This window comes from Wyeomyia smithii, chromosome 3 (genome assembly GCF_029784165.1).
Source record: "Wyeomyia smithii strain HCP4-BCI-WySm-NY-G18 chromosome 3, ASM2978416v1, whole genome shotgun sequence".
NCBI classification, from domain to species: domain Eukaryota; kingdom Metazoa; phylum Arthropoda; class Insecta; order Diptera; family Culicidae; genus Wyeomyia; species Wyeomyia smithii.
This window is the reverse complement of record NC_073696.1, coordinates 147,218,834-147,243,194: the sequence shown is the minus strand read 5'-3', so window position 1 is coordinate 147,243,194 and position 24,361 is coordinate 147,218,834. Positions and strand designations below refer to the sequence as shown.

General features: G+C 43.0%; 1 protein-coding gene and 1 pseudogene across 1 annotated transcript; both read left to right on the top strand.

Annotated features, from left to right (window-relative positions):
- Positions 1–5,334: 5,334 nt before the first annotated feature.
- LOC129728669 (uncharacterized) lies at positions 5,335–9,590 on the top strand (annotated as a pseudogene).
- A 10,689-nt stretch (positions 9,591–20,279) lies between these two features.
- On the top strand, positions 20,280–23,069 carry LOC129728668 (uncharacterized). Its single transcript, XM_055687120.1, has one exon. It carries the CDS (start codon positions 20,280–20,282, stop codon positions 23,067–23,069), a length of 2,790 nt encoding a protein of 929 aa, XP_055543095.1.
- Positions 23,070–24,361: the final 1,292 nt, after the last annotated feature.

Genomic DNA, 24,361 nt, shown 5'->3' with positions numbered 1-24,361 from the left:
AGTTACCAAAAACTTCAGAAAAATTATGAAGAAGTTCTCGGAAAAAAAACCATGGGATACAATGGACGATAAATTCTAAAAAACAAATGAAACAGGAAATTTTGCAAGAAGGATCGTAGGAAAATCGTGAGCGTTTTTTTAAAACTACTTAACCAATTTTCATACTAATACTAAAATTAAGTTAGACGTTAGGCGCGTGCTAATCACTAATATTTACATTATTTGTTCCAATAATCGAGCTTAATTAAGAAAAGTCGATAAAGTAGTTGGGAACACACTACTTATCTGATTCGAAGTCATCGCGTATGGGCTCGCTGACTTCGTGATTTTCACTACTAAAATCAGGTCATTGCCCAAGCTCCTTCCTCTTTGTGATTATTCCCCCTAACAGGCCGGTCGACTTTTCCATCTTATACCCTATATTTATACAAATTACTCCAACCAATGACCTGTTATAAATTTTTTTTTCGAAAATCGGTCCCTCACAGATATAATTTGCTGCCGGAAAAAATAGTTGGTCTTTTTTAACAAATAAAATGACCTTTAAGGTGTTTTTTTTCATGAAATTTTGGTCACTCCGAAGAGCTTCATAGCTAAAAAAAGATTATTTCTTGGGCAAATGCGCCTTCTTCAGGTGGTTCCCGTAGAAGACACCAAGTCGCTTTCCATTCGTATCCTCAAGCTCGTAGCAGTGTTTTCCTAATATTTACCTAACTACGGCGAGTGCGAATTTCGGTGCTAACTTTGCACAAAAACCTTTCGCTCTATCCGACAGCTCAAAAGTACGCTTCAGTACAGTTTCTCCAATCGAATAGGTTGGGCAATCAGGATTCGATCGTAAATTGTATTGTTTTTTATGACGCTCGTAGGCTTTAGTCAACTGATTCTAAATATCCTCGAAGAGTTTCTCCCGTCTCTCTTCCGCTTCCTGACTCTGCATTTGATTGGTACTAGGTTGGTTTCGCATTTTAGCGTACTCCTGACCATCCGATACCATTTCCCTGCCAAAGACAACGAAATGCGGTGTGTATTTTGTAGACTCGTGCAACGCATTGCGAATTGCGCAAGCAATGGTTTGCAAGTCGTCCGCCCAATCCTTGTGTCGTTTTATGGTTGCCCGTATAGCTGTTGTTATTACTCGGTTTGCACGCTAGGTGTTGTTCACTTGTGGGTGATAGGAGGGAGTAAGCCAATGGTTTACATTGAATTCGGCAAGTAGGTCGCGAAAGGTTTTGATGTGAATTGTGTACCTATATCCGTTCCGACTTCTGATACACCAAACACAGGAAGATTATGTTTTTCACGAAGTCTACTAGCGAGTTAGCTTTTGCTTCCCTAAACGGTTGGATCAGAACAAATTTGCTGAAAACATCGGTTGCGACTAGCAGACAGGTATGGCGACCTTTACCGGATGCTGGAAGTGGACCGACATAATCTAGCGTGACGAACTGCCATGGGTACTCGACAAACTCTTTCTGCATGCCCATCGGCGGAGTCACGTTGATGTTGCCTGCCTTTGAGGTTTGGCATTTATGGCATTTACGGCAAACCTTTTTCACATCCTCAACCATTCCCGGCCAGATGTAGCGACGCCTCAGCGCCTGCAGGGTTTTTTTTTCGTTCCGAGATGTGCAGTCTCGTGTTCGGTTTTGATTATTAGTAGTCTCTCCTTCGTTCGGGGAATCATTTTCCATCGGAACCGTGGGTCATCGACTCGGGTTTCATTTTTCACGTACCGGTACATAACCCCGTCTGTTATGCGGTAGTCGGAAAACTTCGCTGGGTTTGTTGAAATCTTTTCGGCCAGTTCCTCGTAGTCAATATCCTGGGATGTTAGATCGATTAGGTTGATTGATCTAGACAGGCAATCGGCCGTAATGTTGCACGATCCTTTCCTATATTCTAACTGAATATCATAGGATTGGATTTTTAGTGCCCATCGAAGAAGTTTCGAGTTGCCAGACTGGATTCCAATCGTAAACAACCACAAGAGGCTCCGTGTGTCTGTGACTACTTTGAACCGCGATCCTTCAACGTAGTGTCGGAAATTTTCAATCGCAAGCAACACTCCTAGACACTCTTTCTCGACGCTAGAATAAGCTCGCTGTGTCCTTCTTAGCTTCTTACTGAAGTAAGCGATCACTCTCGTGTCTCCGTCGAGCTCCTGAACCAGTGCTGCCCCAACAGCCGTATCCGAAGCATCAGACTCTATACTAAATGGCTAACTAAAATCCGGATTCGCTAGAATCGGTGCAGATGTCAATACTGACTTTAGCTCGGTGAAGGCCTGCTCGGCTTCCTCCGTCCAGTCGAACTTTTTTTCGCTTTCTTGAGCAGATCTGTGATTGAAAACTCTCGTGTCTCCGTCGAGCTCCTGAACCAGTGCTGCCCCAACAGCCGTATCCGAAGCATCAGACTCTATACTAAATGGCTAACTAAAATCCGGATTCGCTAGAATCGGTGCAGATGTCAATACTGACTTTAGCTCGGTGAAGGCCTGCTCGGCTTCCTCCGTCCAGTCGAACTTTTTTTCGCTTTCTTGAGCAGATCTGTGATTGAAACGGTTATTCGACTATAGTTCTTGATGAACCGTTGGTAGAAGCCTGCCAAACCTAACAACCGGCGAACGTCCTTGATGTTCCTAGGTCTTGCCTAGTCCAGAATAGGCGCGATCCTTGCTCCATCGATCGCAACACCTTATTCCGTCAGCAAGTACCCCAAATATTTTATCTGCTTCCGACAAAACTTCGATTTCTCCAGGGACACCGTAAGATTCGCCTTTCTGAGTCTCTCGGCGACTATTTTCAACAGCCGGAAGTGCTCTGATAATGATTATGTCGCGATCACAATGTCGTCTAAGTAGACGAACATGGACGGCATGAGGTCAAACCCAATTACCTTGTCCATTAACCGACACATCGTAAACGGTGCGTTTGTTACTCCAAATGGACACACATTGAACCTGAACAGTCCTTTTGAAGTTCGAAAAGCTATCAACTTTTTACATTCATCTTTCAACGGGATCTGAAAATAAGCGTCTTTCAAATCGATGATTGAAAATTATTTAGCGTGTTCTAGCCTGCCGAATATCTCCAACATGTTTCTAATCGGGTACGTGTCTTTTACGGTCATTGCGTTCAACCTTCTAGAGTCTAACACACCCTGATTTTGCCGTTTGATTTCCGAACCGGTACCAACGGATTAGTCCATTCGCTGAAGCATTCTTCTATCACGCCCATCTGTTTAAACCTCTTGATTTCTGCGTCTACTTCTTTTTGTATGCTAGGCGAACAGCGATACGTCGGTTGATTTCTGGGCTTCGCTCCTTCCTTCAACACGATCTCGTGCTCGATCATGTTCGTTCTACCAAGCTTCTCGCTCGAAGTGTAATCGAACCCTTTAATAACCTCCACCAGTTCCATTCGCTCCGTTCGTGATAGCATATGTTCAACTTCGATGGACTCTTCTGTGGGTACTTGAACATTTTCTGGTACATCAAACGTAGGAAAATCCAGAGATGTGTCTTCCGTAGTTGGCAACTGTGGTAATGGTCCAATTGGTTCCAAGTTGAACGTAATAAGTTCGTTGACCTTCTCAAAATCTCTGACTGGTTCCGGGCCCTGGCCCAAATTTACCATTGGTTGAATTCCAGATGAAGGATGTTGCGTTGACCCCGGGCGTCCGAATACTGTTGGTGATTCATATCGGCTGCGTCTATGCCGTGATTGAGGCGTATAAGATGGTCCAGGTCTCGAACAGAAATAGTTGCGATTTTTGAGCGGTAGTGTTGCCGCATATTATCCCACACTACTTCGAATTTTCTCCGGGGAGATAGTGGTCTAGAAAGCATTTTATTCAACCTCTCTATCTCAGTCACAAACGCAATGAACGGTTCCCCTCGCAGTTGTTTCCGCTCTTGAATTTTAGGTCGTATGCCCTGGTCCTGATTCGGGTTCCCAAATCGGTATCGAATCCGTTGCTCGAAATCATCCCAGTTTTGAAATTCGTCAACGTATGTAAAGAACCAGTCCGAAGCCGGTCCTTCCAAAATAAGGTGAATATTCCTCAGCAAACTGTAGTCCGATACCCCTTCTCTTCTAGAATTTTTTTTAGTTTGTACAGAAAGCCTTCTACCGGTACGGATTTCATGTCACCTGAGAAGAACAATTTCCAGTGTTCTATCCTTCTGAAATGTCGTGGCTCACGGTCCCGCTGGTGGCTAGACATCGATCCCCATGATTCGCGCCTACCGTCGCTAGCACCTGGGCTTTGTCTTCCGTTTGGCCTCTGCCTATCTCTGAACCGATCATGTCGGTCCTCCTCTTCCGAGTCGCTGTCGCTAACTACTGGTGGAACCGGTCTCGAATCTGAACGTCGATCCGTATTGTTCTGCGTGCGAACTGGCCTGTCGTGACCGCGAAGATTATCCTGCCTGTCCCAATCTCGGGTTTGATTCTGTAAACCTGGCCTACTCGCGCTCTGGTGTGCCGGGTTCACCCTCGGAGTAAGACTGGTGGCTGACATCTGCCGTTGCAATTCCTTCAGCTGATGCTCAAGTTCCAACACACGGCTTTTCATCACATCATAAGAAGGTTCTTTGGCACTGGTTTGTTTGGTTTTTCGAGTATTTCCTTTACTTTGGGAACCGCTCCTAATGAGTCATTTCCCCGTGCGTCGCCAGTTGCCCCTGTACCAACAAATGCATCGTCCGCTTCTGCTCCACCCAGCTCCACAACTGCTCCTTCGTCTTCCGTTTCCGAAAGGGGAAGTCTGCTAGCTGTTTTTAAAAGTAACTCCTCGATTCTGTTAAGTAACCGGTGACGAGCCTTTTCGCCCCCTTCATTTGCTGCAACGTTTCTCTGCACTCGAAGGTAATAGTGCCTTAAACGAGACAACAAATTCGGGTGTGCGCCGTCATTTAACAAACGTTCAATTTGAGCAACCCGATTGGTGATAAGATTAACTTCCGTCTCAAACTGGTATGGCGCACGATATTCCCGCCCTACCTTTTTATCTTCTTGAAACAGTCTGCGCAATAGTCGCAATTTGACTGGCATATCTTTTTGCCGTTCTTCTAGCTAGTTTCGCAGTACCAGCTCATAGTCCACTTCTTCGTTTGTCAGATGGTTTGCGTATGAAACTTCATAGCCATCTCGAAAAATTGATTTAAAACAATTCACCAAGAACACCTCACTTAGAGTTATCACTGCCGTTGAAACTTTACAAAACGCACTATTTATACCAACAGTCGCGCTCAATAAATTTATGAACAATTAATTGAAGTATGTACAAAGACTTAGAAACTAGAAAAAATTTTAAAATGTAAAAACTATATGTGTTGACACCGGTACCGTCGAGTCGGTCACCCTACCATAACCGGTTCACCCGCTTGACTGATAAGCCTTGTCACGCGAATGATAAGCTGTCAGTGGGAGACAATAGTAGAAACCCAAACCAGTAGCGCGTGTTAGATACTTACGGTGAAATATAATATAATATAATTATTAAGCTAAGTTGAATCTTATGCTATTTCGTAATTCTAAAATATTCTAAAGGATTGCTAAAGGTAGATGCTTTATATCTAATTTCCTAAACCTATACTTAATTGATACTATTGCTAAAAAAACACTTAGATTCCATACCTAACCTATCGAGTTGGACAGTGAACTGCAAAGCCTAGCGAGTGAAAAGGCAACTGATACGTAAGATGTAGTCTTAATACTAAAATTTATGCCTAAATTAAAATTAAAATTATGTTTGCAGTTTTAAAGCGGTCGAATAAAAAACCTGCTACGAAAATCAGTGCGTTGCCTTTGTTTGCTGTCGCAACAATCTTTAAAAGTATCATCATGAGTCATCCATCCTCCCGTGTATCAACGAGAGCGAGTGTCGTGAGCCGATCGTCGTCACACTTATCCAATAGTATGGCAAACTTGCGAGAACGTCAAGAGTTGGAGAGACAACGGACGGAGATCGCAATGGAAAAACGATTTCTACAGGAGCAGCAAAAGCTACTTGAGGCTGCGATTGCTGCCGAAGAAGAGAAAAAAAGCCGTGTAAGCCACGATAACAGCATGAGAAGAGTCCGTGAATGGATCGGAGACAGCGCGGATTTGCAAATTAGCGCGGTAATACAAACTCCAGCAGCTTTAGCATTCCAGCGGCATGATCCGCATTCAACACAGATTAGCTTTGGAGCTGAAGCGGTAGGCGGTCTCACTGAAGGATTACCGTCAAGTTTAGACACTCAACAGCACAGTTCTCCTCTTCAAGGGCGTAGTATCTCCACGTTTGATACCACTGGGAATATAAGCCATGTACGACCGGTTGCTCCGGCAGTGAATGAGTGTCAAGGGAAAACAATGGACATGATCCACAGCATGCGAGCGGGATCGGAGCGTCGTGTAGACCTCCAAGAACAGTGGAACTAATGCAAGAAGGAGCTCGAAGGGATGCATTCAACTATGCATCGCTTATCGATAATGCCGTCAACAGTTACCCCTGGTAGAACACTGCTAGCTGGAAGCAGGAATGACGTTCCCGTGCAATTAAGTGTAGGGACGCAGGGGGTTGCAAAGCAAACAAATGTAGTTTCTAAAGGTAAGTGTCATGCCTCTGAAAACCATATTAATAGAGAGAATAAAAGTGATGCTTCTCAACCGATATTACCTCCAACCACACAATTCCCTCAAAATGAAGAGCAGCGTTTAGCTCACGCGCACTCTAGTTTAATAAATAACAAAATAATATTGCTGAAACAGACTCGTAGCCCTTGTACCTTTATTCCCCCTGTGACTACTGCGAAACAGCCTACAGTGCAGCAGCCTACGGTGCAGCGGCTTTCAGTGCAGCAGCCTTCGGTGCAGCAGCCTTCAGTGCAGCAGCCTTCAGTGCAGCAGCCTTCAGTGCAGCAGCCTTCAGTGCAGCAGCCTTCAGTGCAGCAGCCTTCAGTGCAGCAGCCTTCAGTGCAGCAGCCTTTAGTGCAGCAGCCTTTCGTGCAGCAGCCTTTAGTGCAACAGCTTTCTGTGCAGCAGCCTTTAGTGCAGTCGATCATGCCCGTAATGCAGTCCACCTTGCAACCGTTTCTGCAGCAGCCTGCTGTACAGCCAGTGCAGTCATCTTTGGGTCATCAGCCATTCGTACAGCAACAGTTTACAATGCAACAAGCTTCCGCATATCCCCAACTAACGCAGCCGTCACCTCTGGTACAGTACCCAGGTGCTGTACAGCCTCAATTGGCTCCAATGCCCACGAGACAGGATTCCTTTTTGCAGCAGCCACTACTGCAACATTCATCGACTGAACCTTATCAGGAACTGCCGGAACTGGAACCTACTATTTCCAACTTGAGCCAAAGGGAAAGTGACCCTATGCCAACACAACAACAGCTTACGTCGCGTCAATCGTTATCTCGCGATCTTCCAATATTTTCTGAGGATCTAGCGGACTGGCCGATATTTATTTCAAATTATGAATACACAACGAGAGCATGCGGCTATACTAATGGTGAGAACATGGTTCGCCTTCAAAAATGCTTACGAGGACGCGCGTTGGAATGTGTTCGAAGTCGACTGGTATTTCCGGCAGCGGTTTCACAAGTGATAGAAACTCTACGCTTGAGATATGGGCGTCCTGAGTTGTTAATAAACGTTTTGTTACAAAAAGTAAGAGCAATGCCATCTCCTCGGGGTGATAGGTTGGAAGCCCTTATAGGGTATGGAATGGCTGTACAGGAACTGTGCGATCACATAGAAGCGGCTAACGAGCGAGCTCATTTGTCAAACCCCACACTCTTGCAAGAGCTCGTCGGAAAATTGCCTGCCGACCAGAAACTGATGTGGGCAGGATTCAAACGAGATCGTGTTGGGGTAGATTTGAAAACATTCAGCGAATACATGACCGGGGTGATGCAGGATGCCTCGAGTGTAGTGCTATGCGAGTCGGACGACCGAAAAACCAGCGGTAGAGAAAAAACGAAAGCTTACGTGAACTCGCATCAAGCTAAGGGTATCGACACATCTACACCGCCGGTGATACAGTATAGGGGGAGTGGATGCTTACATTGCGACAAGGAAGGACATAAGCTCCGAGAGTGCCAAGCGTTCAGAGCTCTATCCATTGACGATCGCTGGCGACGGATTCGTGCATTAAGCGTGTGTCAAATTTGCTTATACGCTCATGGTAGGAGAGCCTGCCGTAGTAATAACCGATGCAACGTAAATGGCTGTCAGTTTAAACACCACCCACTTCTGCATGGGAAGTCAACAGCTCCGCCTGCGCAAGTAGCCAATAACCACACTCATCGGCTCTTGGATTCCGATGTTTTGTTCCGAATTCTACCTGTAACGTTGTACGGAAAATCTGGGAAAGTAAACACCTTTGCCTTTCTAGACGAGGGTTCGTCACTGACTTTAGTCGAAGGCGATCTGGTAGCCCAGCTTGGTTTGGTAGGAGAACCACAACCTCTATGCCTCAGATGGACCGGAAACACGTCGAGGGTGGAAAAGGAGTCACATGCTGTAACCATTGCAATTTCGGGGTCGGAACAGCAGCGACAGTATAAACTGGTAAACGCGCGTACCGTGCATAATTTGGACCTACCGTCGCAATCTTTCGATTTCGTGGAGGCAGCTAACAAGTTCGCTTACTTAAGACAGCTGCCAATAAAAAGCTACCGTAATGCCAGACCGGCTATATTAATCGGGATAGACAACTTAAAACTTGCTGTGCCGTTGAAGACAAGAGAAGGAGATGGATCCGGTCCGATTGCCGTTAAAACGCGACTGGGATGGTGCGTCTATGGGCGGCGGACGTCCGAAACAAACCAAGAATTCAGCTTCCACATTTGTGGCTGTGCGAGAGATGATTCGTTACATGAGACGGTAAAACAGTTTTTTGCGGTAGAAGAGAACGGAGTTGGACAGTATGATTCCAAACTCAGTGCGGAGGAGAAGCGAGCACAAGCACTGTTGGAGAAAACAACGAAGCGTGTTGGCAGGCATTTCGAGACGGGTCTGCTATGGAAAGAGGACGATATCGAACTACCCGACAGCTATGGCATGGCCTTACGAAGACATCAATGCCTCCAACGGAGAATGGAACGCGATCCGGTCCTACGGGAGAATATAAGCCGTCAAATCAAAGAGTATGTCCAAAAAGGTTTCGCGCAGCGAGCGACTACAGCCGATTTGGAAAGTGCGGATCCCAGGAAAATTTGGTTCTTACCGTTGGGAGCAGTTAAAAATCCCAACAAACCGGGCAAAGTGCGTCTTATATGGGACGCGGCGGCGAAGGTTTCCGGTGTATCGCTGAACAGTGTTTTATTGAAGGGGCCAGATCAACTAACCCTGCTGCCGGCAATACTCTTTCGCTTTCGCCTGTATGCCATAGCTGTTAGTGCGGATATAGAACAAATGTTCCATCAATTGGTTATACAACCATCCGATAGAAATTCTCAGCGTTTCCTGTGGAGTGACACTGTGACGTCACACCCCGCGCAGAAAATACCTTATGTTCCGTCACGCAGAATTTTGTGATACGGTACATTTTAGCTTAGTCCGAAAGACAGTAAACCTTCCGTTGTCCCCTAAAACAAGATCATTTGTAAAGAAAGCAGGAAAGATCTTGAAGAAAGACCGCGAACGGTTCTGCTAAGCAAACGTTGGCGAAACATTTGGTTTCCTTGACAGAGGACCGCGTACGGCTCTGTCAACATACTAGGTATCAACAGATTATGCAATAGGCGGCAAAGAACTTCGCGCAGCCTTCTGCTGTGCTACAGGCAAACAAACTCGAATAAAATAAACAAGTTTTGTGTTGTAAACAAAACAGAAGTCGCCGGTACAACGGTGTTGATGCTCTCGCATGCGTTCTATCGTACATGCGGTACTAGATCATAGGTTAAGAGATTAGTAAGGTAAACAGAGAGTGGAGAAAGTCTCTCTCTCTGAGTTACCGGTAGGGTATATTTAAGTAGTGATGTACGAAAAATAAAGTCAGTTAGTACACCGTTATCTTGTGTATTAATTCCGCGCCAAAGGCGCGTACAGGGATATCTAGTAGAAGAATTCCCTGGTAGGTTATACCCAGGATACAGGTATAACCTACACACGTGGTGACAGCGCGTGGTCTTTTCCGCGCCATTGAATCTTTTCTTTAATCGGACGTATCTCGGAAGTCAGACGCGGTCGTAAACTCGGTCGTAGTAATCACGCTAAGGGAGCAAAAAGAAAAAGTAGTGGTTTAAATATCTGTGGTTCAGTGAAAAATGAAATAGTTTTTCGGAGTTTTAATCCAAGTAGTGCTCGCGGAGGAAAAAGAGTGTGTTATTTAAAGAAAAAAAAAAAAGGAAAAAAAAAAGAGAACTGAAGAAAAAGTACTTAACGATTTATCGAGGTCAACAGCTTGGAAAGTAGTGCTGCTAGTGAAAGAGAAAAAAAAAAGAGAAACGAAAATCGAGAAAAGACGTTGACAAAAAGTGTTCTCTTTTCTCGCTTTTTGCATGGAAGTGAACTGAGTTGGTGGCAAACCCAAGCGAGTGACATTCGTATGCGGGGAAAAGGTGCTGTGTTTTGCTCCTGAAGACGACTTGTAAAGTGCGATCGTTTTTTTTCATAAGGTGCCGAAGTTACGTAGTGGAAATTGAAGTCAACGACGATGACCGGCCCTGTGTCAAGGATACTCGGGTGAGTGAGTCATTTCCTTTTTTATTATGCGGCATATCGCAATAGCAGAATAGATTAAAAGAGCTTAAGGATTATGTCTACCAGGAGTACCATAATCTGAGCAATAACATAAACAGGCCGAGAACGCGGGCGGCAGTCGCTAATAGAAGAAAATTATTAAGCGACGCTTTAAACGACTTTTCGGAAATTTTAAAAGAGTATGAAAATTCGAATTTAACGCCAGAACATTGGAATAGATTAACAGATCAGTACACACTTGTTCAATCGAAAGTGTGTCTGGCATTGAAAATCTTAAATAACTCGGCGATTGTTCCTGAGCCAAACAGAAATAGAAGATTATCAGAAAATTGTCTTGAGTTTGAGACATCAGATCTTGCAGAAGATCAGTTGGCGAACTTAGAGCGATCGGTGATTTTTGAAGATCCCCCGCTTTCATCGACCCTTGTAGAAACTCAGGAATCAAGGGGTGAGAAGCACACAGTGAATTAACATCTATTGAATTTTTTTTTTTAAACTGATAGAACAAAAAATTACCAAATATAAAACCATTTAGGAGCTATTGACGATAGAAGAGAACGACGGAGAGATACACATTAGGAGACATAAATGACCTTGGAGACTACATTAGGCGAACTACAATCGTAACAAATCTTCAGTGGTTCGTAATAATAACGATTTACAGGTTATCACATCTACTTGGGTCGAGAGGCCAATTTGTATAAACAATCAATTCGCGCCGCTGCTGCTGATTTTATTTCTCAAACGGCAAGCAATAAAACTCTCGGCACGACAAGTGCACGCAAGCGATTTTCGTTCATTTGCCCAACAAAATAATTAAACTGGCAGAGCGGGAAGCAAACGGGCGGTAACACCGCTAGCAAATCGAATTTAAGAACGCAAACAGATACTCGCAGAGCTGCGCACATGGAAATCACCTTAATTATTCTAAGAGAGAATTTTAGCACACGGGTGGCTACGTTATCGTTAGCAAATATAAAAAGGGTAAAGTCGCATTTCATTAATGTCCAATAAAGAGCGTGAGAGCGGTAACTACGAATTGCGCGCTCACACGTTGCATACAAAAGTTAGTCAGTTGTACTAATTGTCGGGTACGCTGTCTCTGTTTATGAATTTTGCAGTGTTATTGCGATCAGCTGTGCCAGCCACGGCCAAGGTCGTATTTTGTAAGCATCAATTTTAATGGCCAATGGTAAGAACGTTTTGCTACCATACATGGCTTACCAGTAGCGGTGAATTGCTAAGAGGGTAAAAAAAATGGATACATCTATAAGCGCAACGCGCGCAGCGATGGTGACATATCCACCGGAAGAGTACATAGTAACCGACGGCAGAGATATATAATGTTGGAAGTTTACGTTAAAATATTATTTCATGAATAAGGAATGGCACCTTACGCCATCTAATGTAAACATTTACAATCTTTGATTAATTTAATTACACTAAATAGAAATGATTTTTTTTAAAATAATCATTTAATTACTATGAAAACCTAAAGTTATTTATTTAATTAATGAAGATAAACGTTGAACCGTTGACACTAAATGGTTCGAAACTTGGTGTTCAGATTTTTTGATGGCGCGACGAAGAAATTAGAGTCGGTCACGCTACGTTATCACATCTGGTCAACAGAATCGTTAGTGATACCTAGAAAAAAAAGAAGAAGGCTACATAAGCCTTATATAGTCTTATAGTATTTAGTCCGCAGTACCTTTTATTGTTTTTATGAAATATATATAAAATTTTATATTTATAATGGAGTACACGTTCCCAAAAGCAGATGCCATGCAGTGCATCCCAGAATTTGATGGATCGCTAGACGAACTAGAAGCGTTCGTTTATCATATCGAGCATTTTGCTCGGGAGATACCAGAAGGAGTATCACACGCTCCACTGGTTTACATTGTTCTATTAAAACTAAAAGGCAGAGCTGCTGCCGCAATACATCGAATTAACGCAAACGCTTGGCCACAGGTTAAGCAGAATTTATTAAAGGAATTTGGGGATATTATGAATGAATCTTTTGAATGTACCGGTAAATACACAGGATGTAACCACTTTTGGAGGTATCGGCCAAGACATTGTGCGAACCTCAGGTACAATTATGTTGGATTTAATAGTTGAAGACTTTTTGATCCCGACGCAATTTCATATATTAGAAAATTTGCCAAGCGACGGATTAATCGGCGCAGAATTCTCAAAGAAGCATACGCTTCAAATAGGAAATAATTTTGATTACATAGTGTTCAAAAAACACGGAAACAGAAGTCCGGACGACTTGAGTTCGTGGAGTATGCCCAAAGACGAAGTCCTTAGTCAACATGTTTATGTGGCAGCCAGAAATAGAGTTATGGTGCAGAACGAGTTGCGAGATACTAGCAACACAGCCCGCAATGAGGCTGACGTAGACAAAAACGAAATAAATAGAGAGCACCAAACATATCGAAATGAAGAGCCGAAGAACAATTTTCTTGACTCTAAGAATACTATAATGCCCGAGTTGGACCTAGACTCGAGGCTTGACTATGACCTGTTGGAGCACAAGCTGACACCAGAGTCAAAAGGTATTGCAAGAATTGAAAAACTACGGCAAGTGCTAAATTTGGCGCACTTGCCTGAGAGGGAATTCAAGACAGTAAAGAATATAGTTGAAAGCTATGCAGATATTTTCTTTTTCGAAGGCGACAGGTTAACCACTACTGACGCCGCCGTACACACGATAGAAACTTCATAGGAGGTGCCTATCAATAAGCGGCAATATAGATTTCCGGAGGCCACGAAACGGCACATTAATAAGGAAATCGATGAAATGAGGGCGCAGGGTATTATTAGACCCAGCACTAGTCCCTGGAATGCACCGGTGTTATGTGTACCAAAGAAACCGGATGCTGACGGTAATAAAAGATACAGAATTGTGGTGGACTTTAGATCATTGAACAAAGTTACCAAGCCGTTTGTATACCCAATACCTCTTATAAATGAGATATTGGATAATGTTGGAGGAGCAAAATATTTCTCCTCAATTGATTTAAAATCGGGTTTCTATCAAGTCCCGATCGACCGCCGAGATGCGGCTAAAACGGCGTTTTCCACTCCCAAAGGTCACTTCGAATTTACACGAATGCCGATGGGGTTAAAGAACAGTCCCTCAACATTCCAAAAACTTATGAATACTGTTCTTTTTGAGATAGGGGATGTGAAAGCATTTGTCTACCTCGATGATATTATAGTTTTCGGTGACACTATCACCGACCATAATGATAGCTTGCGAAAAGTATTACAAGCCTTGCGTAAACATAACTTAAAAATAGATCCGTCTAAGTGTCAGTTTTTGAAAAAGGAACTGGAGTATTTGGGTCATGTCGTTAATGAAGAAGGCATAAAACCCACCAATGCAAATATTAGGGCCATTCAGAGCCTTAAACCACCCACAAACGTGAAAGGTATAAGATCATTTTTGGGAACAGTAAATTTTTACGGGAAGTTTATCCCCAACATCGCGGAGAAGCGCAAGCCGCTGAATGATTTGTTGAAGAAAGACGCTAAATTTGTGTGGGGGAAAGAATGTCAGGAAGCGTTCGAATTCCTTAGAAACGCGCTGATTACAGAGCCGGTTTTAGTCCGGCCAGATTATCAAGACACTTTCGTTATTACGACAGACGCTAGCAATTATGCTATTGGAGCCGTCCTGTCGAATGAAAAATCCATGCACCGGCCGATCGCGTTCGCGAGTCGTGCACTTGTAGGTGCAGAGACCAGATATCATATCATAGAAAAGGAACTATTGGCGATTGTATGGGCCATAGAATACTTCAAACATTACATTTTTGGTCAAAGGTTTATCGTTTACACAGACCACAGACCACTTATAGCGATTTGGAGGCTCAAAGAGACATCTCCAACGCTGACAAGATTGAGACTAAAGTTGCAGGGTTTGGAATGCAGCATCAGGTATAAACAGGGTAGCGAAAATATAGTCGCCGATTTTTTGTCACGTTTATCAGATGGGACGTGTCAGGGGCAGGAAAGTTCACCCCACAGGCAGATAGCCATGATTACGCGCCAGCAGAAACGCCTGCTAGAGCAGCAGAAGAACGCTTCGGATGATTTGAACGGCACAATACAAGATTTGAGTGCCATAGACATTGCGGACATCGCTGAGGACGAGGATGAGCAACAACTCGTCAACATTTCATATGATGACTTTTCACAGGCATTATCAAATGACCTGATACCAAGTGAGACGGTGGAAGTCTCGAAGAGAATATTGGACGAGAGGAATATCGAAGCTCGTCTTGTCATTTTGAACAGTCGGACGGCGTACAGAGAACTTCAGACACTGTGTCAGCTGTCACAAGGATTGAAAGACTACGTAGAGGATGGTGTACTCAAATTTAAAGACAAGAAGGTAGGCGGTTTCATAGTAGACGGCAGCGAAAGTTCATTGATCGATTGCCGGAAATTTTTTTCACAATTTTTAGATAGCTTCAATAAGAGCCCCACGGCAGTAAAGGCAGCCGGGGTCATTCACCTAATATCATTCAGAAAAATCAAGCAACAGGAAGTTCTGCAAATGATTCAGTTCCTAGCGGGTAAGCTAGAAAAACAAATAGTATTATATAATGCTAATAGCGAGCGTACAGTAATTGCGCCAGATCAAGTGGAAACAATTTTAAAGGAATTTCACGATGCACCCTTAGGAGGGCACGTAGGAGCGCGACGAATGCGCCAAAGAATTGGCACACTTTTTACGTGGGCTACGATGAAACGGGATATCGAGAACTACGTTCGGCAGTGTGATTCCTGCCAAAAGAACAAAATTGGAAGATCAAACAAGATACCGATGCAGATCACCACAACCGCATCGGAGCCATTCGAGAAATTATACATGGATATAGTAGTGTTACCCGAATCCGACTTAGGAAATCGTTATGGTCTGGTCATGCAGGACGACCTAACTAGATATTTAACTGTCGCACCTATGGAAAACCAAGAAAGCCAGACGGTAGCGAGGACTTTTGTAGAGAATTATATTTGCAAATTCGGCGTACCGTTGGAGTTAGTTACAGATAACGGTGCGAATTTTGTAAGCACGCTCATGAAAGATGTGTGCAAAATTTTGAAAATTGTGAAAATAACGACGAGTCCGTACCACCCACAAGCAAATTTGGTGGAAAGATCTAATCGGGAGTTAAAAACTTACCTAAGGCAATTTATTGGCGGAAAACCGCACACGTGGGATAACTTACTCCCATTTTTTACGTTTCAGTATAATACTTCAGTAAACTCATCAACGGGGTACACCCCTTTCGAATTGTTGTATGGACGTACAGCACGCATTCCCACCTCCATTTACAAGCGGAATGGAGTGGACAATTTGACATATGAAACATATACACAAGAGATGAAAAAAATATTTTTTGACCTCCACGCGAACGCGAAGGCCAACCTAAAGGATTCAAAAGAAAAGCGCAAGCAAGTTTATGACAGAAAGGCAAATGAATGGCAGCCCATGTATGGCGATTTAGTTTTAGTGAAATCAGTCCCGACAGGATCAGGTCAAAAGCTCCAGAATATGTGGAGAGGACCTTATGAAGTAGTGGAATTCCCAAGTGAAATGACCACGGTAATCAAAAACGGAAACCGTTTAGAAAAAGTTCATAATAACCGGCTTAAGCGTTATTATGACTGAATATATGAACTTAAACTATGCTTTCAAGGTTAACGGACAGAATATATTTAATGAAATACGATATTGGATGGCATGAGTTATAATAGCAAGCACCTAAAACTGTATGAAAAAGTAAGGTAAAAGTAAAATATAGGCGTGAAGAAATACGAAAAGTCGCCGAAAAATATGAATGATTTTATTGACGGGAGTCCATAAACAGAACCAAACGGGAAAAAGTATACTGAAGTAAAGGCGTGAAGAAATACGAAAAGTCGCCGAAAAAGATGAATGATTTTATTGACAGGAATTAATAGGCAGAACCAAACGGAAGAAAGCATACTGAAGTAAAGGCGTGAAGAAATGGAATAAGTCGCCGATAAAGGTTGAATAAACAAAAAACTTGGGGAATTCAAATTACTAGAATGATCTGGATGGTTGTAATGGATAAAAAGAGTTGAAAGAATTTAGAACAGCATTTGTTTTCTTTTGTAAAATGCAAATGTTAACATGGGAAAGAAATTATAGTGAACAAAAGACCTCATGAAAACGTAGTTTGATAGCTATTGGCTTAATAGGAAAACGAAGAAGAAAATCGATGGATGCTGTATTGGGACATTTTTTTTGCGATTGAGACAACAATAGAACTAGGAAAGACATTTGAAAAGAGGGCTGAACTTTCCAGACGTAAAGACTACTGACTTGAAGGGATTCGAACTATTCTTTCATTAGTTAAGGTTGTGTGAGTGTATACATCGGAAGTAATTAACCCGGAATGGTTGAGGTGAATGCTGACTGAAAGAGTAAACAAGGGAGTAATTAACCCAGAATGAGTGAGTGTGCGAGATTTTCCTTTTATTTCCTAACCTTCTTATCTTTCAGGAATCACTAGAGCGGGCGGTCGCACCTTCGGATGGAAGGGGGAGAGGAAATATGCAGACTACTGCATACCAGGAGAAGTGTAAGTAGTGTAAGTATGACAGTAGCAAGAGACAAATCGAAAATTAAATAATTACAGATTCAAAAAGAGATGCAAAAAAAAATTAAAGAATAAAGCAGATGAGAAAGTGACGGGTCATTTAAGGTGCAAATAGAAGATGATATGAGGTGTTAAGAACACGCCAGTTATTAGATGTACATTGTAAACGAAGACAGAAGAAAACGCTAAATATTTAATCAACGCGGTTTGTACAATGAAAAGAGTTATTTATGAATCAGACAGGAAATACTTGACAAAGGAAAAGAAAAGATTGAACCAATGCGGTTTGTTCGATGAAAACATGATGAAACAAAAATAGAGAAATGAAAAAATAACACATTGTGCGGAAACAGATTTATTTTATTGAAAACTTATACTTGATAAAGGAAAAGAAAAGATTGAACCAATGCGGTTTGTTCGATGAAAACATGATGAAACAAAAATAGAGAAATGAAAAAATAATACATTGTGCGGAAACAGATTTATTTTATGGAAAACTGTTATAAGAAGAAGGAGGAAAATATTTGGAAAGAACGCAAAATGAAGAAAATATGTAACCAAAGCAACGAATTGATGCTATTTTTTTTAAATTGAAGAAAGTTATTTGAACTCTTTTCGATGGAAAACAAAAGCGTTAATAATGGGCCACAAGACAAGTTAAACTGATATTTTAAAGCGGAAAGTAAAAGCCTAATACAGATAAATGGATAAATATGTGTCGAAATGATTTCAAATGTAAAAAAAAAAAAAAACATCAAATAACAAACTTAGAAAGTGCATAATGGAAAAGAAGTAATCAATGCACAATTGAATGTTATATTTGTAAAATCAGATGAATCAAATACTGAAATACTAAATCAAATCTAATACAAATGATGTACAATTTAGTAGGAAAAGAAAAATTATGTTAACCGAAGAAAAAGAAAAACGGGCATAGTGTTTAAGTAGAAGATTAGAAGATATAATAGAACATAAGAGCCCGTACGCGTGTGAAATTAATTTTAAACAGCAAGTGGAAAAAATTAACGAAAAAAAAAAATTGATGAAAGAATGGCAAAAAAAATATATGCACCACTTGCTAAGTAGGGCAGCTAGCATCTAAGAATTGACAATGAGACGAGCTCCCGATCCTTGAAGACGACAGAGGTGATTACAACGGATGCTGAGATGGGGGCATACCATAATGCCCAGTATGACGCGAAAAGGGAAGCAGACGGTTGCGAGGGAAGTTGAACGGCGGGTGTCTATGGTCGAGATGGAGGTAAAGCCAAACGTTATTACCAAGAGGAGACGAGCAGTATCCAGTTTTTGATCCCTGAAGAGGTCAGATGTGCAACAGAACTCAATCAATGCGGCTCAAGCCAGAATCGAGACTTCAGCGCGAAGACGAATACAGCAAACTACACAGCGAAGGGCGTAATAATTTGTTCCAAATATATATTACTCATTGAGAGTTATTGACTTCCACAAATGAGGATTCGAGGTCAAAGCCAAACAAGCAAAATGACGCTATAAAATTTTGCTCGTGTTTAATCAACTATGGTCTTTACGCACTACGCTTTGAAAATGTGCACACATGCTAGCGGGTAATTGGACACCCCGCGCAGACAGTTAAAGATAATAAACCAAGTGACCGCAGAGCCAGTGGCAATCGCAAATCTTTTCGCCACACGGCGCATAACAATACTATAAGCCAAACAAAAATACAGCCGATCTATGCCAAAGGGGCACGGCTAACCCAACATTGAAGTTCAACAACACACTCTGAACAATCGGAAAACAACCAGCTGAACTGCAGCCTTAAATTAAAGTGCAATGATAACCATTGAACCATTGCAAATAACCCGATGAAGACTTAAAGATGAGTTCGCGAGGATGACATCACAAACAACCGATGAGAACCTCTACTGCCAGACGCACCCTTCCGTTTCAAACCCCCTGTAACCCGGCGCTTGAACACGACAGCTAAACAGCAGATATCTTCACGACGCTGCGCATCAGGCGAGCAAGCAATTGTTAATTTTAAATAAGGAAAATGTCATGTATGATAATGTAAACTCAAAACGGTGCTACAGTTTTGAATAACAGAATTTCATCTGCCAGAGAAAAAAAAAACATATTATAAAAAAACAACGGTGTATATAGTTGCATAAAAACGCGAGAATAATTGTAATAAAAAAGAGAAAAACACACCTATCGGCCGTCAGAACGGACCATGTGACCATCATCTCTTCTAGATAATGGCCAACTAGGCGGGGTGGCAGATGTGACGTCACACCCCGCGCAGAAAATACCTTATGTTCCGTCACGCAGAATTTTGTGATACGGTACATTTTAGCTTAGTCCGAAAGACAGTAAACCTTCCGTTGTCCCCTAAAACAAGATCATTTGTAAAGAAAGCAGGAAAGATCTTGAAGAAAGACCGCGAACGGTTCTGCTAAGCAAACGTTGGCGAAACATTTGGTTTCCTTGACAGAGGACCGCGTACGGCTCTGTCAACATACTAGGTATCAACAGATTATGCAATAGGCGGCAAAGAACTTCGCGCAGCCTTCTGCTGTGCTACAGGCAAACAAACTCGAATAAAATAAACAAGTTTTGTGTTGTAAACAAAACAGAAGTCGCCGGTACAACGGTGTTGATGCTCTCGCATGCGTTCTATCGTACATGCGGTACTAGATCATAGGTTAAGAGATTAGTAAGGTAAACAGAGAGTGGAGAAAGTCTCTCTCTCTGAGTTACCGGTAGGGTATATTTAAGTAGTGATGTACGAAAAATAAAGTCAGTTAGTACACCGTTATCTTGTGTATTAATTCCGCGCCAAAGGCGCGTACAGGGATATCTAGTAGAAGAATTCCCTGGTAGGTTATACCCAGGATACAGGTATAACCTACACAACACTCCCAGTGGGCCAGCGGATATTTACGTTATGAACGTCGCAACGTTTGGTGCTACTTGCTCACCTGCTTCTGCGCAGTATGTGAAAAATATTAATGCCATGCAGCACATCCAGCAGTATCCCAGGGCTGTCGAGGGAATACTGAACTGCCATTACGTCGACGATTACCTCGACAGCTTTGGCAGCGAATCTGAAGCGGAGAAGGTCTCGTCAGAGGTACGATTAGTTCACAGTAATGGAGGATTTCATCTGCGGAACTGGAGAACGAACAGCGAAAGGGTTTTGATAGGTCTTGGAGAGTCGGCGGCAGCAGACATCAAGAACTTGTACCTAGATCGTAGTGAACATGTGGATAGAGTACTCGGGATGCTCTGGTCAACAGGTTTGGATGAATTGAGCTTTTCCACTCGCATGAGTGAAGAGGTAAGACATCTACTGGACAGTGGCACTAGACCAACCAAACGCCAAGTGCTGCGATGTGTCATGTCTCTATTCGATCCGTTGGGACTCCTTGCCCCATTCATAATTCACGGTAAAGTGTTAATTCAGGAGTTGTGGCGTGCAGGGACAGAGTGGGATGAAGCGATAGGCGATAAGGCGTTCGAGCACTGGAACCGATGGACAAAGATGATCGAGTTCATATCAACCGTAAAAATACCGAGATGCTACTTTCCCCGAGCCACTGAAGCGACCTATAAGAACGCCCAACTTCACGTGTTCGTCGATGCCAGCGAAATCGCTTACTCGTGCGCCGCCTATATTCGAACGACCGCAAACGATGGATCCTCCGATTGTGTCTTGGTTTCCGGCAAAACCAAAGTGGCCCCGCTTAAACCGATGTCCATTCCACGGTTGAAGCTGCAAGGCTGCGTTATCGGAACACGTTTACTCAAATTCGTACAGGACCACCATCCCGTCGCGTTCTCCAAAAGGTTTCTTTGGACAGATTCCACAACAGCGAAAACATGGATCCAATCTGATCCGCGCCGATACAAGCCATTTGTGGCCCATCGGGTGGGAGAAATTTCCGAAAGTACAGATACTAGCGATTGGAGATGGGTGCCATCCAAGCTAAACCCAGCAGACGAGGCAACCAAGTGGGGGCGGGGACCTTATTTCAATCAGGAGAGCCAATGGTTTAATGGACCTGCATTCCTCCGACTGCCAGAAGAAGAATGGCCAAAAACTATCGAGCCAACGGAACCGACAACCGAAGAAGTTAGACCCTCAGTGTTACTACACTTCGTTTTCGTTCCAGTTCTGGATTACAATCGATTTTCTTCATGGAGAAAAATGGTACGCACGGCAGCGTACGCGTTACGTTTCCTGTTCAATTATTTTGAGCAGACCCAAAAGATTAATGGACCCCTTACGCAGGGCGAGCATCTCGGCGCGGAACAAGCAATTGTGAGACTGGTGCAACGTGAGAGTTATCCGGATGAGATGGCCATTCTCGAACAGAACAGAACTAAACCGAACCACAAACATGCTTGTCTCGAGCGAAAAAGTGCGTTGTTCAAACTGATGCCAGAATTAGACGAAGCCGGTTTGCTGAGACAACGGAGCCGTATAATTGCTGCGAATGCTGCGACCTATGATGCCCGGTTTCCACTGATCTTACCATCGAAACACCGAGCAGTACAGCTTCTTGTAGCTGATTATCATCAACGTTTTACACATGCGAATAACGAAACTATCGTCAACGAGCTTCGTCAACATTACGCTATTCCGAATTTGCGTAGATTGGTGAAGTCGGTCGCATACAAGTGCCAATTGTGTAAGATTCGTAAAGCCTGTCCCGGTAATCTACCTATGGCTGCGCTTCCTCCAGCCCGCCTTGCAGTGCACATGCGTCCATTCACCTATGTGGGTCTGGACTACTTCGGTCCATTCTTAACGAAAGTGGGAAGATCAAATGTGAAGAGATGGATTGCACTCTTTACATGTCTCACTGTAAGAGCTGTGCACCTTGAGATTGCCTTCAGCTTGACGACTGCTTCCTGCATATCATGTGTGCGACGATTCATCGGACGACGAGGGTCGCCGATCGAAATCTTCAGCGATAATGGCACCAACTTTCAGGGAGCGGAACGCATTCTGCGTGATCAGATCGACCAGGAACTATCGGTAACATTCACTAGTACCACGACAAAATGGAGTTTCATACCTCCGGGGGCACCCCATATGGGGGGTGCTTGGGAAAGGTTGGTACGGTCTGTTAAATCGGCTATGAAAGATGCGTACACAGAGGGGAAAACAACTGATGAAGAATTGTTAACACTGGTTGTAGAGGCGGAGAGCATTGTCAACTCGAGGCCTCTGACATATTTACCTTTGGACTCCGAGGAGTCTGAAGCTTTAACCCCTAATCACTTCCTTTTGGGGACCTCTAGCGGAGCGAAACTGACTGGCGTGGACACAGGCGCATCCCAGACGAACCTGCAAGACACCTGGAAAGGAATCCAGCGACAATTGGATATGTTCTGGAAACGTTTTTTAATGGAGTATCTGCCAGTGATAAGAAGGCAACCGAAATGGTTTACCGAAACCAAACCCTTGCAGGTCGGTGACTTAGTGCTGGTTGCAGATAGTGGCAGGCGTAACGAATGGACCCGAGGCAAGGTGGTCCAGATCTTTCCGGGTGCAGACGGTAGAATGCGACAAGCTTCCGTACAGACGCGACAAGGAACCTATAGGCGACCTACATCGAGGTTGGCCGTACTCGACGTAGATAATCCAGGTGCTGTCCCAACAGATGGTGGGAAGCACCGGGGGGAGACTGTTGACACCGGTACCGTCGAGTCGGTCACCCTACCATAACCGGTTCACCCGCTTGACTGATAAGCCTTGTCACGCGAATGATAAGCTGTCAGTGGGAGACAATAGTAAAAACCCAAACCAGTAGCGCGTGTTAGATACTTACGGTGAAATATAATATAATATAATTATTAAGCTAAGTTGAATCTTATGCTATTTCGTAATTCTAAAATATTCTAAAGGATTGCTAAAGGTAGATGCTTCTTATCTAATTTCCTAAACCTATACTTAATTGATACTATTGCTAAAAAAACACTTAGATTCCATACCTAACCTATCGAGTTGTACAGTGAACTGCAAAGCCTAGCGAGTGAAAAGGCCACTGATACGTAAGATGTAGTCTTAATACTAAAATTTATGCCTAAATTAAAATTAAAATTATGTTTGCAGTTTTAAAGCGGTCGAATAAAAAACCTGCTACGGAAATCAGTGCGTTGCCTTTGTTTGCTGTCGCAACAATATGATATTATTGATAATGAAACCAAGATTACGACGCATATACAAATATAAATATGAAAAATAAATCATATTAACAACAAGTACTTCAATGTTTTCAATTGTTTCAGCCAATCCGAAATACCATTTATTTCAATAATTATATCTATAATAATAAAAAATTGCAATTTCCCAAAAGGTTGCGCTAAATTTGTGAAAATCCGTTTTACGCGCAAGATAATTCAAATTATCTGCGAATAAAATTTCAGCCTCTTTTTAACGTTGGGCGCCAATATGTAGCTGGCCCAGCTGGCCGTCTACTAAATACTTTCCAGGATGTATAAACGAGTAGCTTAAGCGCCACCTCCAGACAGGGCTACTCGTCGTGTTGAATTTTGCCCAGCACGAAACCTAAGCCTCAGAGCAGGTTGTGGAAGAATTGTCCCGAAACGACATAAAGAAACGGGAGCAATTGTTGAATGGAAGAATTACTCCGCCGCACGTACGGTAAAACCACTACCCCGCTTAGCCAAAGAACAACCGTCTTATCGAAACACGAAAAACACGAGTGTCCGAAAAACAAGCGTTATCATCACAGGCGGAACACCAACGCCAAATCTTTCTGTTCGATTCGGCTGCAATAGTGGGGCTATTTCCCGAGAGCCACCCGGAGTAAAATAAGAACGAACAACGAAAAATATTACACGTACGCGAATGTGAGAATTCTCCTAGGAAAGATTCACCTGTTTGGGAAGCATATAGTATATACAATAGATATTTACATCAATTTACATTTTTTGCATTGCGAGATTTACTTAAATCTAACGGGTTAGTAAGCATGTACAGTCAGTGATCACATT

What these genes read in the sequence shown, in the direction of transcription:
- LOC129728668 (XM_055687120.1), top strand. Translation starts at nt 20,280, where the DNA reads ATGAACGTCGCAACGTTTGGTGCTACTTGCTCACCTGCTTCTGCGCAG.